This window comes from Pristiophorus japonicus, chromosome 16 (assembly GCF_044704955.1).
Source record: "Pristiophorus japonicus isolate sPriJap1 chromosome 16, sPriJap1.hap1, whole genome shotgun sequence".
In the NCBI taxonomy this organism is placed as follows: domain Eukaryota; kingdom Metazoa; phylum Chordata; class Chondrichthyes; family Pristiophoridae; genus Pristiophorus; species Pristiophorus japonicus.
The window spans coordinates 102,397,250-102,417,313 of record NC_091992.1 but is presented as its reverse complement, the minus strand read 5'-3'; the positions used below and the strand labels follow the sequence as shown (position 1 = coordinate 102,417,313).

The 20,064-nt window shown below is 40.8% G+C and overlaps 1 protein-coding gene across 3 annotated transcripts in view; it reads right to left on the bottom strand.

Moving 5' to 3' along the window:
- LOC139226687 (septin-9-like) overlaps positions 1–20,064 on the bottom strand; it is a 291,693-nt gene that overhangs the window by 45,738 nt on the left and 225,891 nt on the right. For all 3 annotated transcript variants that reach the window (XM_070857620.1, XM_070857622.1, XM_070857621.1), the window contains 3 exons: positions 11,218–11,406; positions 4,874–4,999; positions 2,201–2,282 (listed from right to left, as the gene is read on the bottom strand). In XM_070857620.1, coding sequence (XP_070713721.1) covers positions 2,201–2,282; positions 4,874–4,999; positions 11,218–11,406 — 397 coding nt within the window. The remainder of the gene's footprint in view (positions 1–2,200; positions 2,283–4,873; positions 5,000–11,217; positions 11,407–20,064) is intronic.

The window sequence follows — 20,064 nt, the reverse complement described above, 5'->3', positions numbered from 1 at the left end:
ATTTGAAAGTAAAAAGTGATGCATTAAGGCATGTTACCGGACAGCTTTCGGATCTGGGTCATTTATTACAGCTGATGGACTGCAAATTGCTTTTTTCCTTTAATGTGGGAAATCTCCTAAACAGCCATGCCGGTTTTGATGAAGGATTCACAACCGAAATTACTAAACATTGAAATGAGGTCTGTCTCAATAAAGATCTTGTACTACATTCAGTGCACCTCAATGAGATGTGAACTCATCTCAGCTCTGACTGCAAAAGCTTCTATAGATAGGTGAAGAGAAAAAGATTAGTGAAGACAAACGTAGGTCCGTTACAGTCAGAATCAGGTGAATTTATAATGGGGAACAAAGAAATGACAGATCAATTGAACAAATACTTTGGTTCTGTCTTCACGAAGGAAGACACATATAATCTTCCGGAAATATTAGGAAGGAGGAACTGAAGGGAATTCTTATTAGTCAGGAAATTGTGTTAGGGAAATTGATGGGGTGGAAGGCTGATAAATCACCAGGGCCCAATAGTCTGCATCCCAGAGTACTTAAGGAATTAGCCCTAGATATAGTGGATGCATTGGTGATCATTTTCCAACAGTTTATCGACTCTGGATCAGTTCCTATGGACTGGAAGGTAGCTAATATAACACCACTTTTTTTAAAAAGGAGGGAGAGAAAATGGGGAATTATAGACTGACATCAGTAGTGGGGAAAATGTTTGAATCAATTATTAAAGATAAAATAGCAGCGCATTTGGAAAGCAGTGATAGGATTGGTCCAAGTCAGCATGGATTTATGAAAGTGAAATCATGCTTGACGAATCTTCTAGAATTTGTTTTGAGGATGTAACTAGTAGAGTGGACAAGGGAGAACCAGTGGATGTGGTGTATTTGGATTTTCAAAAGGCTTTTGACAAGGTCCCACACAAGAGACTGGTGTGCCAAATTAAAGCACATAGTATTGGGGGTAATGTACTGACGTGGATCGAGAACTGGTTGACAGACAGGAAGCCGAGAGTAGGGATAAACGGGTCCTTCTCAGAATGGCAGGCAGTGACTAGTGGGGTGCTGCAGGGCTCAGTGCTGGGACCCCAGCTATTTACAATATACATCAATGATTTAGATGAAGGAATTGAGTGTAGTATCTCCAAGTTTGCCGACGACACTAAGCTGGGTGGCGGTGTGAGCTGAGAGGAGGATGCTAAGAGGCTGCAGGGTGACTTGGACAGATTAGGTGAGTGGGAAAATATGCATGGCAGATGCAGTATAATGTGGATAAATGTGAGGTTATCCACTTTGGTGGCAAAAACATGAAGGCAGAATATTATCTGAATGGCGACAGATTAGGAAAAGGGGAGGTGCAACGAGACCTGGGTGTCATGGTTCATCAGTCGTTGAAGGTTGGCATGCAGGTACAGCAGGCGGTGAAGGCGGCAAATGGCATGTTGGCCTTCATAGCTAGGGGATTTGAGTACAGGAGCAGGGAGGTCTTAATGCAATTGTACAGGGCCTTGGTGAAGCCTCACCTGAAATATTGTGTTCAGTTTTGGTTTCCTAATCTGAGGAAGGACATTCTTGCTATTGAGGGAGTGCAGCGAAAGTTCACCAGACTTTTTTCCCGGGATGGCAGGACTGATGTAGGAGGAGAGACTGGATCGACTGAGCCTGCATTCATTAGAGTTTAGAAGAAGGAGGGGGGATCTCATAGAAACATATAAAATTCTGACGGGACTGGACAGGTTAGATGCTGGAAGAATGTTCCCAATGTTGGGAAAGTCCAGAACCAGGGGTCACTGTCTAAGGATAAGGGGTATGCCATTTAGGACTGAGATGAGGAGAAACTTCTTCACTCAGAGTTGTTAACCTGTGGAATTCTCTACCGCAGAGAGTTGCTGATGCCAGCTCGTTAGATATATTCAAGAGGGAGTTAGATATGGCCCTGACGGCTAAAGGGATCAAGGGGTATGGAGAGAATGCAAGAAAGGGGTACTGAGGTGAATGATCAGCCATGATATTGAATGGTGGTGCAGGCTCGAAGGGCCGAATGGCCTAGTCCTGCACCTATTTTCTATGTAGTGAGAAAACAACTGTATCTGTCCAAAATAATCGGAGCACTTAAGACGCTATAACCTTGAAACTGATTTTCTGATCGATATAAGCCAGTTGTAAACATGAATGTTTTAAACGTAATTGGGACTGGTACTCACCAATTCTCATTGTTTATCTGATCGCCAAATCCTGGGGTATCAATTACTGTTAGTTTCATGCGGACCCCCTTTTCCTCAACATCTGCAATAAATTGAGAACGCTATTGGATAAATCAAGTAAGTCAAATTAAGACTGAAAATTTTTATATTTTTCGGGTGGAAATGTTCTGCCCGAGCCAGAACTATCACCAGCAGCATCTGCCATGTTTTCTTCAGCCATACCTGAAGTGCTTTCAATTGCTGGACTAACATTTGAACAATTTTTGTTCCACAAACAATAGGAAAATGATCATGAATACAAACAGCAATAATAAAACAGACACAAAAAGGTTTCAAGGGGCAGTCTCTTTACAAAACAAAACCAAATACAATGATCCAATTTAAACAATGATCCAATTCAAGTAATGACAAAGGCGCTCAGACACTGCAAATTCATGATCCGAGGACTGTTGTGGATTTTGTCTCTCGATTTATGAAGGATTCAATCACCACCGACCTCTGTACAATAAGGTAAAAATAAAACAGCAATATATTTTTCAGTTCCTATAGCAGTCGAGGGCTTCAGTTTTGAATGACTGTCAACGATAAACAAATTCTTGGATACATTCATCACATCTGAAGAAACTGTAGCATTTCATACCTGATTATCATTTTCTGATCATTTTCTCAAAGGATATTACACTCATATCTAAAAGAGTGCACAATTCTTTTAGGCCTCCAAGTCACACAGCAACATTGACTATAAATTATTTTTTAGCTTTTAGATAAACAACGAGGCCACTTCACATGGAATAGTTGGAACTGGAGTCTGGGCCAGGTCTGAATAGATTTGAAGGGGTCGGGGGAGCAGTGTTAGAGACGAAACAGGCCCAGATTGTGACTAGAAGGTCCCAAAGTATTATTGGTCTTGCATTTGCTGCTTATGGTTCAGTCTCTGTTCAACTAAAAGTTGCTCTCTCTCTCCTCAGCAGCCGTTGGGAGTCACTATGTTGAACTTATCAAGGTCTGCTCCCACATTGCAGTGGAGGGCAGGTTGTGTAGTAGATGGGAGGGAAGCTCACGTATATGACTGGGCTGGAAGCCAGGGTCAGGGATGTTTATGCATCCCATGGCGTGTGTCAGTGTGAGCATGGAGATGTTTCTGAAGTGATTAGAAGCAGTGAATGGATGACTGTTTGCTGTTTATTTTGGATTTGTTGCTACGGGTTATTTATCATGTTATGATTTGTATATTTAGGCGCATATAGCACAGTGGGGGGGAAACCAGTCTTGGCAGTTCAAATGACGTTTCAAGCTCCCAATCAGCACACTTTTCCCTTTTCAGTTCCTCATGTACTAGAAACTTCAGATATAGATCTGATGCAAAACTTCCAATTATATAAATGTAATTGAGGCAGGGGCAGATTAATGCAGAGGTCTCAGTTAAATCGTCTCGAACAAGAGAGAGGCTAACCACCTCCCCTTGACATTCAACAGCATTCCCACCAAAACCCCACCATCAAAAACCTGGAGGTCACCATTGACCAGAAACTTAACTGGACCAGGCACAGAAATACTGTGACCAGAAAAGCAGATCAGAGAATGGATGTTCTGCAGCGAGTGAACCACCGCCTGACTCCTCAAAGCCTTTCCACCATCTACAAGATACAAGTGTGATGGAATACTCTCCACTTGCCTGGATAAGTGCAGCTCGTTTGATACCATCCAGGATAAAGCAGCCTGCTTGATTGGCACCCCTTCCACCACCTTAAACATTCAATCCCCCCCACCACCGGCCCACCATGGCTGCAGTATTGTACCATCTATAACATGCAATGCTGCAATATGCCAAGGTTTCTTCGACAACACCTCCCAAACCAGTGATCTCTACCTTCTAGAAGGACAAAGGCAACAGGCACATGGGAATCCGACCACCTCCAGGTCCCCCTCCAAGTCACACACAATCCTGACTTGGAAGTATATCGCATTCTTTCATCGTCACTGGATCAAAATCTGGAACTCTCTACCCAATAGCACTGTGGGAGCAACTTCTTCTCACGGACTGCAGCGGTTCAAGGCAGCGGCTCACCTTCTCAAGGGCAATAAATGCTGGCTTTGCCAAAGACACCCACATCCCATAAATGAAAAAAAAATGTGACCCTTGGTAAAACTCACCATAAAGTAGAATAACAGCATTCAACCACAGGATCACTTTTATATTAGTATGCGGTGATATGATTTGCTTTATTATTAATGCAGTATGTAAAAATATTCTATGGGCCTAGTTCTTTATGCATTTAAAACACATTAATATTTGAATAGATTTGGAGGTGGGGGCAGGGACGGGGGGGGGGGGGGTTTGCGGAGAAAGAGGAGGAGCAGAGTGGTGCCCAAGACACCAAGAATTTTTCAGTGGTGTCAATGTTCAATATTTGTTTTTTTTTTTTAAACTTTTTTTACCAGAGATCTCTAGTTTTAAACAGCAGAGTTAAGTCTTAGAATGCAACAGTCACACTCCCCATCCTGGGAAAGGCCTTTCTTTCCCAACCCATTCTGATCCCATTGTGAACAACCGCCAAAAGGACAGCATGTACAGTGCCAGATTACTGTCATCAGAAACCTTCAGCAGACAGAGAATTGCAACAGCGTCACTGGATAAATACTTATACAAATCAGCCCCACTGATCAACTCACCATGGCTGATTGATTTCATTTCAACTGTTTGGGGAATCCGTTCCTCAGTTCCTACAACAGATTTACGGCTAACTTTGGATTTGAACAGGGTGTTTATTAGTGTGGATTTTCCCAAACCACTCTGACCTGAGGGTGGAAAAAAAATGCTTTTGTTTACAAATCACATTCACAAACCTACACAGGAATGGAACATCCTTAATGAATATTACATTGCATGCTATCTGCTAAATCTTTGCCTTTAGCCCTCTCTCCTTCAGAACTAAAATGAATTAAATCGATTAACAGTAACTTTTTAAACAACTATATGGGTCTCTTAGTAGCAAACCAATAATTCAACTGCAAAAAGATGAAGGTTAAATCATGTTTAATAATACTTTCAATTGTTTTCACACCTAAACACACCAGCAAGGCCAGAGCACTTAAAAACACAAATAATTATTGAAAGAGAAAAGGCATTTCAGACCATCAATCCCATTCCTTCCACAGGGCCATTTAGTCTCCGGAGACAAAGTTTCACATTTTTTAAATTTCTTTTCTCCTTGTACCCTCAAAAACGCCAGAAAATGAGTCCACTCTCACATTTCCACTTGTCAGCACTCACTGGTTACTTTCCACAAATGTACTGCCAGCCTTGGCTCCGTTGGAGCAAACTTGCCCAAGAGTCACAAGGTCATGAGTTCAAGCCCCACTGTGGAGACTTGAGGAAATAATCTCGTTTGGCATTTCAATGCCATATTCAGGCAATACTGCACTGTCAGAGGCGCCATTTTTCAAGTGAGATTTTAAACTGAGGCCCTGTCTGCCCTCTTAGATGGATGCAAGAGATCCTTTGGCACAGTTCAAACAACATGTTTATTCAACATTTATCCCTTTAATAACATCACTAAAAAACAGATTAATCAGCCATCTATTTCACAGTTGTTGGTGGAACTTTGCTGTGTGCAAATTGGCTGTCACATTTCTTTACTTTACAGCACTTCAACAACAAAAGGTACTGAATTGGCTGTGAAGCATCTGAGCATGTCCCAAAACCATGAAAAGCTTTATGTAGACACCAGTTCTTTTTCTTTCTTTCCTTGGTCACAATAGCATGAAGTGTTTGATTATTTCTGTATGGACCTATCCCTGTAACTTCCAATTCCATCCCTAAACAGATATATATCCAATTCTTTTTCCAAGGAGTCAGGAAACATTTTTGTCCTGAAGTGTCACAGTATACAAGGCATTTAAAACCAGGTTCACTCAGAAATGGAGTCCCAGCTTAACTTACAATTGCTTGAGATTGTAATTTGTTGGTCTTTGCCTGATACCCAAGGGAAAAGTCAAGCCATACAATTTAAATAAAAACACCTTGTGGTATTTCTGAAAATATTTACTTCATTAACATTTCTCCTCAAATTTAACTGAATTGGTTTCAGCAGAGGAGTTTCTCTGCAGGATGGGCTGAGGAGCGGGGAAATAGAAAACTGTGGTACCATAGTGGCACCACTGGTAGGAGGGTGTAATTACACCATGACCGGTTTACATAGGCAGTTTATAATGAAAGGGTGCGCAGCTGCAGGGCTGGATTTTCGGGTCGTTTGCGCTCCGTGTTTCGCCGGGTTTTGACCCACCGCGGTGAAAAATGGGGCGGTGAGGTCTTTTACGTCCGGTCGCGCTCCTCCGGTCGGGTTTTGCGGCGACGCTTAGAAGCACCGCTGGGAAGAGCTGCGCCTGGTGGGCAACCGCTCTCGTTGCACCCGATCAGTATGCCCCGAAACGCACCCCGCGATGACCGCCAGGGAAAACACAGCGGTCCAGCCCTGCCGACGGCGATGAAGGGGATAAACTGTAAAAAAGATAAGTTCCAGTGTTTATTCTTTAAATTTTTTGTAACAGTTGTGTTGTGGTGGTGTGGGCAACGTTTTTTGCATGTTTGTGAATTTTTTTCCCCCTCCAGAGGCCCCTCTCGGAGTGCTCCTGGCCCCGCACTTCAATTGGTGAGGTTTCTGTTTTGCGCCGCAAATGCCATACAATGCCTCAAAGCAGGGCCCAGATGCAAAAAAGTACTCCACACAGCCCAAACAGTACCCGGGCGGTAACTATCCCGCCCTGCCTCCGTTTTCACCCCGAAAGTGGCAAAGCCGAAAATCCATTCTATAGACTATCAATATTGCAGCTATCAGAGTTCAGCACAGCAGTGAAACTATTATTGTCTACTACTCAAAGAACTAGTTAAACTTAACCACTATTGAAAAGTTTGCATTACTACTATGTTTTCTTGTACTTTTACCTGTTAATGAATTTGTTTGGCAGTTAACAAAGTCAAAGGCTACCTTCCAAAGACAAGGAGAAACAAAAGGTTATATGATAAAATCACCAGCTAAACTAATGAGAGTTCAATCCCTGGTCACACAATGAATTTATCTAGATATGGGACGATAGAAAGCCAGGGCTCACCTAGGGGAGTAGTTTGACACATGGAAGTTAAAAAAAAAATGGAATAAAAGCAGTAAAGAAACCTGAAAATATAACAAGCATCAACTATTTTGCCAACAGTGCTTCCCATTACTTATTGGAGGAAAAACGTATTCTCCCTCAGCAATAGTCTCACTTGAGATTGCTCATACTCGTGTCCTCCAATTCTATGTTCACTCTCCAAGTTATTGCTTATATTTACATCGTGCCATTTCAAAGATCTACATCATGTCCCATCACAATCTTTTCTCCAATTAATATAAAATTAGCTCCAAATCTCTCTTCCGAGTTTAATGTCCCAAATGATACAATCTCCCTTGTTGCTCTTCTCTCTAATTCTTATTTGGCATCAGCAAGACACAGCGGTACTGAAAATTAAACCATTATTATGGCAAATAAAGAGAGAAATAAATGTCAATTAAAAAAAAATAATTCCAAAATAGCCATAAACTACTTCAGACTTCAAACAAAATAATTAAACAATGTGCTGTGTAGCATAGCAGACACTGTGCAGCTGTGCACTGCATATACTCACAAATTTAGCACATGTTTTATTAACCTTATCAAAAACAGCACAAGACTATATTAAATTAAATCTCTGCAGCCAGAGGTATTAAACCTGGAAGGAAACACGGCCCCAGAAGGCAACGGAATTAGTTTCTAGCTCAGCTCCACATTTCTAGGCACTCCATACAATATTCCTCAGGTCACCATAAAAGGTAAAATACCAACTGAAAGATCTAAATAAGTTGGCTGAAGACTATAATTCATTCTATCTGGACTCAGTGATATTACTGTGGAGATGCAATATTTTGCAAGCATTAATAGATTATATTTGGAGCTGTCATCATCCGACACTGAATGCCTGGATATCTTCCAAAGATAACTTCCTTAAGGGTAAGAACCCAAATAATTAACACTTTGTAGGCACTATGGGCCAATTGCAGACCGGGAGCTGTACTGTGCATGCGCGCCCAAACGTCAAAAATATCCTTTTTTTCACATGCGCAGAAGTGCGGCATCGTTTTTTCGGCGCAGACAGTAGGCTCCACTCCCGAGGCGACTGGACAGGCTGTGCAGTGCCAATTTTGAAAAATACAGCGGGGAAACTTAGCACAAATATTGAGTATTTCTGGCGTAGAAAAAGTGGAATAACTGTGGCAATATGCCAAAAAACGGCTTTGGGCAAAATTGAGCCCTATAATTCATTCACATTACAATGTACCATTAAAATAAAAATACATTTGCACTTAAAATAAAAAGCAAAGGATCTCTGATTTTGAAAGGAAATGGGTGGTGGTTGCCTTATGGGATGTGTGTTCATTCCTCAGAAGCCGCATGAGAGTTCTTCCTTTATTTATATTCATAAGATTTTTGACCGAGCAAATCATGTGGCCCTCATGTTGAAGCTAGAAGCAATGTGAGTATGTAACCAAATCTTGGATTTTATCCAGAAAGTGTACTCCAGTTCCAAGATTTGTGTAAGGCTAGATCAAAGATTTAACTTGAATAAAAACCTCTCGGTATCACAGCAGCAAGAAGGCAGTCAAAGAGGAGGTGCAAACCAAAAAAAATGCTGAAAATTGGTTTGAAACTAACAAAATCGTCAATATTCCTAATGAATACTTCCAAGTATGAACAACATACCCTCTCAAAAAAAGGATATCCCAAGTAAACGCAATGACTTTTGCTATCAACATGATGGAAGCTCAACAGGTTAATCTGTCTCACCAGGGTTAGATGATATTTTTCAGAGTGCTAAAAGAGATCAGCGAACAGATTTGTGAAGCACTGACAATTATCTTGAAATACACTGGATACTGGGGAAGTATCAGAAGATTGAAAACAGGCTAATGTGGTGCATGTATTCAAAAAGGGTGGTAAGCAGAAACAGGCAACTGCAGATCCTTCAATTACATTCAAAATGATGGAATGAATTATCAGGAATACACATGAAGATTATCTGTACAACAATAGCCTAGTGAACAGCCGTTTATCATAGATTCAGTTGTTGAAGATCCTGCCTGATCAACCTCCTTGACTTCTTTGAGGAAGAGACAACTCAAGTGGGCAATGATAAGCCCAATGATGTGGCATACCTCGACATCCAAAATATTTGACAAAGTACCACATGAAAGGCTATAAATTAAATTCAAAGCTGTGAGGAACCCAGGTAAACCATGGGAATGTAAGAGTAGGAATAGACTGGATGTTAGGCAGTTCTTCTTTTCCCAGGAGGATTGAGAGCCTCTGGAATACATTGGCAGCTGGTGTGGTGGTTGCTGACTCTCTGTATTGCCTTCAAGAGGAAGCTGGACCAGTTCCTGACTGGGGCAGAGATCACATCATATAGAAGGTATGTGTCTTTATGGATAACGCTTGGTCCATATGATCTGCTGGACTGATTTTGAGGGAGGAGAGGAATTTTCCAGAGTATTATTTCCCTTATTTGCACCAGGGGGAGAAGGTATGGAAGTGTTCAGACATGATGCTCCAGCCATCATAGTGTGGGGCAGGCTTGATAGACGAACTGGTCTTTTCCTGCCAGTCAATTTTATATGCTAGATATGTCCAACCGATGCAGAGCAGCAATCAACAAAGCCAATCGAATATTGAACTGCATAGCCAAAATAATATAATACAAGTCAGAGGAGGCGATAATCAAACTTTATACTCATGTCAGAATGCACATTCTTGCAGTTCTGATCTCCAGGAAACAAGACAAATATTCAAGCACTGAAAGCAATACAGAGAAAAAAAACACTAAGTTAATCCCTAATGTTAGGGGTATGGGTTATGAGAAAAGACTGCATTGACTTGATGTTTTCACCATGGAAAGGAGACGTCTGAGAGACGACCTTAAGAGGATTACAAAATTGTTATAGATGTAGAAAAGGTTCACCTGGAATATTAGTGTAAATTAAGCTGTGGAGTGGAACTGAGGGCACAGGATCAAACGAGAGAAGGCTATTTTTTTTTAATATCAAAAAACATTTTCACACAAGAGTGCTTAATGTGTGGAATAAACCTCCAGATTGAGTAGGGGAGGCAAAAGCCCTGGAATCATTTAACAATTAGATGCTACAATGAAGACATTAGGATCTCTTCGGATGGGATAAATAAAATGGCCCGCCTCGGCCAGTAGCATCTTGTGAGAATATCCATTCGGGGCAATTTGACAGACCTCAGGTGTTGCTTTTACAGGTGGTGATGGACGTACCAGGACATCTAGTATATTCTACTCACCATCAGAAACAATGAGATAGATTTATAATAGTGGGTACCCCAATATGCAGGGGGATCCTATTCCAGCTGTCGATTCATATAGGTACTTGGGGTTTCTAGCGGATGCTAACTTCAGCCTGGAGACAGACTTTCAAGGTCATGCTGAGAATGGCACTAATGACAACCAAGCACCAGTGCCAATTCAGCTTGTGGTGGCCAAAACATTGTCCTTCATGACTTTGACCTCCGATAGGTACAACAGAATGGCTGCCTTCACCCACGTGTGGCTTCCAGATGAGGTAGATTTGCAAGAAAAGAGAAACAATTGGAAGAATGGAAAGCTCCGCCTACACTCTCCAAATGTTTAGATGACCTGCTTTGTCTGCATGCCACTGTATTGATTGCTCTATTCGATAATGGTAACAAAAAAAAGTTTCAAATCTGTTGTGTATAAAAAAATGGATTATACAAACTGATCTCTTCCCCCTAAATGTGCAGGATTCAAACTGTCTCTTATATGGAATATCACTGTATAAATCATCTGAGGACACGCCTCACCTTCAAACATGCAGGCTAACCAACATTCATTTATGTGCTAAATTCAAACCAGCATAAAATTGGATTAATTAAAAAAATAAAACTTCTGTTTCTCTGTAACTTACCTACAACCATTATATTGAACTCAAATCCTTGTTTCATAGCTTTCCTCCTCATCTGTTCAAGGATGGAATCAATACCCACATATCCAAAGTGGTCAAATCCTGGCTTCTCATTTTGCATGGACTGCTTAACACCTCCATCTCGAGAAGGTTCAGACATAATGCTGGTTTTGATTGAGCTATTTTCTGCACCTATCAGTACGGAAAGAGAAAAAACAATTTATATTTATAGATGAAATTATTGTGGCAATGATCACTGTACTGCTAACAAATCAAAATGGGCTAATCAGTGAGGGGTTAGAGCAGAAAATACATCTGTAATGATGCAGGACAGCAGATAAGGGTTTGTGCACAAGTTGTTCCGAGAACTCTTAGATAGATATCCAAGGTCAAAGCACACATGCACACACCTCAAAAAGGGTCTGTCGGCGGCCTGTGTGTACCTAATGGGTTGATGTTTCTCACAGGTCCAGGAATGGAAAAAAATAAAACCAAGCAGGCTAATAGTTGAGGTTAAGAAATAGAGGGGCTGCTACAGGAATATTGATTTTCAGGGATACAAAATATAATTTCAAACTGTTCAAGATTTTTAAAATGTCAAGACCAACCATTAAGACAAAGAGGGAAGAAGGTTAATAAATTAACATCTTACTGCACATGCAAAAATAGTAAAAACCTTGAAACTGGACTCAAAAATAACAGTCGGTCAGATAGCATCTATGGAGAAAAAAAAAGAGTTAACGTTTCAGATCGATGGCCCTCAATGTTAACTCTGTTCCCTCCACAGATTCTGCCTGACTCGCTGAGATTTCCAGCATTTTCTGTTTTTATTTCAGATTCCAGCATCCGCAGTATTTTGCTTTTGTCTCAAAAACAACAGTTGCAGGTATTTTGATTTCAGTCAGTAAGATAATAGCACCTACAGGATACTTGCATTGGATTTTTGAAAAAGATGTGTTGCAAAGTTACAAATTACACCTACCACAAGCTAGACTACAAGAAAATTGAGATAAAGAAACACCGGAAAGTTTCAAACTGCACCTGATAAGAGCATTTCCTATAGAACATAGTATGTACACAGTAAGCCAACGTGTTCAAGCATTTTACCTATTTCTTGAACCAAGTTTACCTCACAGTTTCCCCAACATGGTATCAATATCTCTTTAGGCACAATTACCGATTTACGTGAAATTTAGCATTGTATAGAGACAGCTGCCACATTTTAAAGGAGCCCCATTTTCATGACAATGCAGTTGTCAAACCTTATCCATTTGTGCAATCATGTATATTGTTTTCAAATGCATCGTTGTTGCCAAATAGTTTTACCATTAAGGCAGAGCCCCATTAAAGATTTCATGTTTTACAATCTCAACCACCAGTAAAATGGTAGCTGGTAACTGCAGCTAACTTTAGTTTCATTTTAGTTCCAATATAATGATGCAGATTCAAGGAGATTTGCTAAGTTTTACGCTGCAAAGTTTGAAGCAATAACATTTATTATACAATCACCACTTGAGGTCACAGGGATCTCAGAAAATGTTGGATCTACCTTTCACCCCCTCCTACTTTCTCTTCCCCCACCCCAAGAGTTAAACCAGGTTTTTTGTCAGGAGGGTTTTCTGGATTGAAGTTTTATGTAATCAAATTATTTATTAGTGCTTTTATTTGACAACAGATTGAAAAAAACCTGCGCGTTGGAAGGTTTTCCACTGAATGCAAAACAAAACGTCTATAATTAACCAATATTACTACAGCACATGCATCTTACTCTCTGTAGCAAGTACCACATCAACAGAGATCTTCCACAACATTTTAGTACTTAGTCATAAGCAATCAAAAATCATTAAAATAAATTAATACTTAAACCCACCCTTTATTTTGAAACCAGTGACCTCAAGTCATGGATGAAATTCTTTATCTCTGGTGAAATTGCAGAGGACTTCACATGAAGTCTGCACAATTTTGCAGTTAATCTATGGGTTGGAAATATTTTGATGATAAGGATTGTAAATCACACCCCGGATTTTGTGGTCAGCGGTGAACAAACAGCGCCAGCCATTCAGTGCACTGATGCTTGCCAGAGGACTCAGAGGTTTTGCACTGGAAGTGGCTGTGATTAGAAAGCCATTTTGGCACAAAGCATTCTACAGGGGATCTGGGACCTGTGTGAACGGGGCAAGCAACTGTGCATCTCCTTAACCAACCAGATTGAAGAATCCTTACTGAGGCATAGAGAGTCTGAACCAGGAAGTGTCCATTAGAATAGTTAATTCAATGTCAAATCAGGTACAGAATGCATAATACGAGAAAGAAAGATGGGATTGAAAGAGAGATGAGAAACAGAAATGTGCAATGAAAGTCAAATTAACTCAAGACAAATAGCACAGGCTTGGAGATTTTCAGGTCATTCAACCCGTTAACTTCCTCCCTGTGACTGCAGCATCCCTCCTTTTCTTTTGGCTCCTAACTATTAAAATGTTTTGTTTTTCTTGCTTACACCAGAAACGCTAATTTGTCTTTTCTCTACAGAAAATGGCTGATTTGTCTATTTCCAGTATTTTCCTCTTTAGATGCATAAAAGCCACTTGCAACTTTTTCATAAATTAAGGTGGAGTGTGGGACAGTCAATAGTGAAATAAATTAGTTCCTAGTTGAGTTGCAACAAGGTATAGCACAATCTGCAGCAAGTTGTTCATAACCATTAGTATCACAATGTTACTGAATAAAGGGTATGTTTTATTTGTCTCAGTTTACTCTGGTAATTAGAGATAAGGTCAGTGGTACAATAATTTATCATGATCAGTCTCACCTTATGGCTTTTAAAAAATATATCAGAAGTTCAAAATATGATCAATTTCACTATTCAGAAAAAAGTTATCCAGTTCTATCACAATTAGTCAACAAGGGAAGTCACTTGTAGACATTAAGTGACCATTAGTATAATAAAATGCTATTGTTAGTAACCAATCTTATTGCAATCAATTGTAATACTTTTCTAAAGACTACCTATGTTTAACACATGTACTCTTTGAAACAAAATTAATCTGATGCTTATAAAGAGAAAACGGTCATGTATTCAACCAGCATTGTAACCCATGTACAACTTAGGTCAGATTATACATGGGTTACAATGCTGGTTGAATACATGACATCAACACAGTTTGCAAATGATTGGTAAATTACTCTGATGTGGCGCTTGAGTTCCTAACGTAAAAAGGTTACATTTTTGGATTGTGGATTTGAAAATTCAATCACATTCATTTTAAATGTTGTAGCAAGCTGGGTCAAGAAAGCAACAGAAGTGTCCCATTGTTCAATGTCTGATCTCTGCGGAGTTAGCTGGGATGTCAGTCACAGCACTATAACTGGACTCGGCCTTGCCCACCTACATACATGCTAAATATATATGTCCCCCGATGCTGTTCATGGCCAGGCAAATGGTACTTTGCTTTATAACGAGGGAGTCAACAACAAATTAACAAAAGTGTTCTAACAATTAAGTGTAACCCACAAGAAGTGCACACGATATACACGACTTTTGATATATATTGTAAGTTTGAAGTAGTGGGAATACAGACACCTCCAAAATACAGACTATCCTGACTTGGGCATATATTGCTGCTCCTGGTCCAATATCCCAGAATTCCCTACCACATACTATTGTGGGAGTACTATCACCGCAAGGACTGCAGTGGCTCAGAGAGCTGGCCTGCCACCATATCTCAGGGGTGAGTAATAAATGCAGTCTTTTAGCATTGCCCACATTAAGAAACATAACATAAGAAATAGGAGCAGGAGTCGGCCATTTGGCTCCTCGAGCCTGCTCCACCATTCAATATCATGGCTGATCTGATCATGGACTCAGCTCCACTTCCCGGTCCGTTCCACATAACCCTTTACTTCCTTATCGTTCAAAAATTTGTGTATCTCCGCCTTAAATATATTCAATGACCCAGCCGCCACAGCTCTCTGGGGCAGAGAATTCCACAGATTTACAATCCTCAGAAGAAATTCCTCCTCATCTCAGTTTTAAATGGGTGGCCCCTTATTCTAAGACTACGTCCCCTAGTTTTAGTTTTCCCAATGAGTGGAAATATCCTCTCTGCGTCCACCTTGTCGAGCCCCCTCATTATCCTTTAAGTTTCAATAAGATCATCGCTCATTCTTCTGAACTTCAATGTGTATAGGCCCAACCGACACAACCTATCCCCATAAGTCAACTCCCTCATCAACCTAGTGAAGCTTCTCTGAACAGAATCCAATGCAAGTATATCCTTCCCTAAATATGGAGGCCATAACTGTACACAGTACTCCAGTATTTGCAGTATGCTGAAAAAATGCTTTTTAAAAAAAAAAGGACCATCATGTATTCTCTTAGCTACCAGACTTTCAGGAACAGAGCACCTGGTAGGTGTAAGTATTCAAGTTAAATTCAGAAAATAACCTGAGCAGACACCATTTCCACTGTGCCCTCCCCCCACCCCTAAACCCCCAAACTTCTGAAAGTTACCTTTCACACAACAGGTGGGGTCTGTGGTTAAGTGCATCCACATCAACAAAGTAGTGCATGTTTGTAAATGTACACGCAGCAATTATTTTATTTTAATTTGTGTGTCGTTTTGGGAGAGGAGGAAATATGGGACTAGGTATTCTCCCAAATTATAGTAAATGGGTAGAAAATATGGCTCATGATCTTCAGGGATTAGGTGGCAATTAAATTTCTGTTGGTCTCGTGGGGAGTGGAAGAAATACAATCTTGTGGTCGCTACCTATGTGCCAGCTAAACTTAAAAAAAGAAATGTTGTTCTCAGGATGTGGGTGACACTGACAAGGCCACATTTTATTGCCCATTACCTGAGAAGGTAATGGTGAGCCTTCTCCTTGAACTGCTGCAATTTGTGTGATGATGTTCCCACAATGCTGTTATGTAGGGAACGGTGACCCTGCATTGAGGGAACATCGAGATATATCCAAATCAGGATTATGATGTGGTCAGGATTATAATGTGGCTTGGAAATGAAGGCTTTTCCATGACCTCGTGCTTTTGCCCTCCTTGGTGGAGTTGGGAGGTGCTCTCAAAGTAATCTTGTTGAGTTGCTCCTTTGCATCCTGTAGATAGTACATACTGCAACCATTGTGTGCCTGTGGTGCAGACAGCACATAGTGAGTCAAGTGGAAGGGTGCCAAACAAGTCAATGGCTCTTTCCTGGATGATGTTGAGCTTTGCGCGTTACTGCAGCTGCACCAATCCAGGTGAGTCGCCAATATTCCATCATACTTCTGATCTGAGCCTTGTAGATGGCGGAGAGGATGTTAGGGGTCGGGAGGTGAGCCACTTGCCAGCATACCCAGTCTCGGGCCTGCCCTTGTAGTGGTGTTGTTGAAATGGCTGGTCCAGTTATGCTTCTGGTCAGTGGTGACCTCCAGTATGTTGATAGTGGGGGAACGAGACAATGGTGCTGCTATTGTAGGTCATGGGGAAGTGGTTGGACCATCTCTTGTTGGAGGTGGTTATTATCTGGCACAAATGTTAGCTGCCAATTGTCAGCCCAAGCCAGGATGTTGCCCAGTTTGTGCTGCGGGTTGCTTCGTTAGCTGTGAATGAAGATAAACACTGTAGAATTGTCAACAAAAAAAAAAACAGCGCCAGTCCTGACCTTTTGATAGAATGACGTGTATGATGAAACAGATAAAGATGGTTGGACTGAGCACACTGCCCTGAGGACCATTCCTCCAATTATGATCTGGGGTTATGACTGACCAACAACCACAAACATCTTCCTCTACATCAGGTATGATTCCGGCTACCGGAGTGTTTTCCCCTTGCCATACCCACCGCCCCCACTGACCTGTGTTGCTAGGGCTCTGAGAAGAGAGCGATCATCACGGGTATGAGTTTGATCAGTGCACAGTGTGGGATATATAGCCTTAATGTGGATACATATCCAATCACAGGTGGAATACGGTACATGACTAATCTCAGGTCAACTGAGATATGTGCAAGTACTTACATTATGGAAGATGGTTTTCCTGCTCACTGATCTCAATATCTTCTATTCATATTTGAATTTTCAATCTTCAATGCCAGTGTCCTAATTTATCTGAAAGTTTACTTTTAATGCATTCCTTGTACTTTCCTGCTACATCGCAGGGGAAAAGGGCACAATTAACCATAATACTAAACTATTAATAATGATATTAACAAAAAGCTACAATTAACCATTAAAAAATGATAAAACTGTCAGTATGTTGGTCATTTCCTCTGTACAATTGTACTGACACATGAATGAAAAAGGCAAGGCATTTGAAGTACATCTCAAGAGCTGTGAAGTGGGGAGAAACAGATACTTCTTTAGATTTTTGCTTCTGTTTCCAGAAAGGTGATTAGCAACTTCCAGTACGGATAATTTAAATAAACCATCCCCAAGCAAACACGAACGCTAAAACAATATTTTAACACAGCACTTCCCTTTAGCCTTGTGCATTACTGTGCATATGCCGATGTGAAGAACTACCAAAAGTTTAGAGTATCTTGCAACTAACCTACAGTCACTAAAACATTATGGTTAATAACTAAACAGAACAACTTGTCAGAAATTATTGCAAAATCACCTGATAATGGATTGATAAAAATCCACAAGACAAGGTGCACAGTCATCAGCAGATCGCACTAATATCATAACATCCCATACTTCTTGTAGTCTCCAAGCATTTTCGAAGTATAAGGTCCACACTGCATACAGATATATTGTAAAGAAATTAAAACATCAAGCAGATTAGTTTGCACTTACCAAAGCCTAGTCGCTAGGTTCTTTAACTTTGGCATAAAGTAAAAGCCACACCTACTTCTTCCAAGTCATGTGTGCAGTTCCAAAGAATGAACAAAGGGGTATTAATGCAGGAGTAATCATTACCCACTTTACAATGCAAGTCATCAATCAAGGGAGTATGTGTTTTGAGATTGCTGTTTGAAGCACAATTCAGACAGAGTTCAGAGTGGGCAAGTTCAGTATTTACCAGTAATTGTAGAGATTTTTCAACATGAACGAAAGTTGGTGATTCAACACTTCGGTTTGCTGAAGCTAGAGGGTTTCCTAATATTCAACACAAAATACTTTAAGCATTGACTGTACTGATACATTTAACCAGCATTAATAGACAGCAACTCACCAAGGCTTCTTTAGCAGCACCTCCCAAACCCGCGACCGCTACCACCTAGAAGGACAAGGGCAGCAGGTGCATGTGAACACCACCATCTCCACAAGTTCCCCTCCAAGTTACACACAATCCTGACTTGGAAATATATCATTGTTCCTTCATCGTCGCTGGGTCGAAATCCTGAAACTCCCTCCCCAACAGCACTGTGGGAGTACAGCGGTTCAAAGCGGTGGCTCACCACCACTTTCTCAAGGGAAAGTTGGAATGGGCAATAACCACTGGCCCTGCCAGCGATGTCCACATCCCGGGAAAAAAAAGGGAAAAAGTGTTTTAATATCTATCCAGCAAGGGAGCAAGCATGGTCCTGAAGGTGTTTTTCAGTATTTCATTAATTTAACAGGTCCGAGGTATCTCTCAGGCTGCGCTTTCTGCATGAAATCTGAGAAGGTATCCAAAGTCAAGGAATTCTGTAAATTTTTATAATCCCTCTGCTAATCACAATAAACCACAAAATTCATTGATAATTATGGTTTTATAGCCCCCCAAAAAAACTTGCAAACCTAAATATGAATAATTAGCTACATCTGACAGCCACAGAGACTCAGAAAATGGATGGTTCAAGTCCCATAGCAGGACTTGAGCAAGCAACTGAGACTGATAACATGGAGGTAGCACTGCATTGTGAGAAGTGTTCTTTGCATGAGACATTAAACTGAGGCTCCATCTTCCTGTTCGAGTGATGTTAAAAATCTCACACTGAGATTAAAAGAACAAAGAGTGTTCTTGGTGTCCTGGTCAAGATTCCATTTTCCACCAACGCATTAACTAGTCAGTCATCCGATTGCAGTTTCTGGGATCTTCCTGTGCACATAAAAGCAGCCATGTTTGGCTACAGAACAGTAGCACTATATTTGAAAATAATTGTGTGAAGCTTTGAGAGATTTCCAAGTGATGTGGTTGGGAAAATGTTGGAATCCATTATTAAAGAAGCAGTAGGACATTTGGATTAGCAAAATTCGGTCAGGCACAGTCAGCATGGATTTATGAAGGGGAAGCCATGTTTGACAAATTTGTTGGAGTTCTTTGAAGATGTAACAAACAGGGTGGATAAAGGGGAACAAGTGGATGTGGTGCATTTGGACTTCCAGAAGGCATTTGACAAGGTGCCACATAAAAGGTTACTGCACAAGATAAAAGTTCACAGGGTTGGGGATAATATATTAACATGGATAGAGGATTGGCTAACTAACAGAAAATCGGGATAAATGGTTAATTCTCTGGTTGACAACCAGTAACTAGTGGGGTGCCGCAGGGATCAGTGCCGGGACCCCAACTATTTACAATCTATATTAACTTGGAAGAAGGGACTGAGTGTAACGTAGCCAAGTTTACTGACGGTACAAAGATGGGAGGAAAAGCAATGTGTGAGGAGGACACAAAAAAAATCTGCAAAAGGACATAGACAGGCTGAGTGAGTGGGCAAAAATTTGGCAGATGGAGTATAATGTCAGAAAGTGTGAGGTCATGCACTTTGGCAGAAAAAAAAATCAAAGAGCAAGTTATTATTTAAATGGAGAAAGATTGCAAAGTGCCACAGTACAGCGGGACCTGGGGTTACTTGTGCATGAAACACAAAAGGATAGTATGCAGGTACAGCAAGTGATCAGGAAGGCCAATGGTATCTTGGCCTTT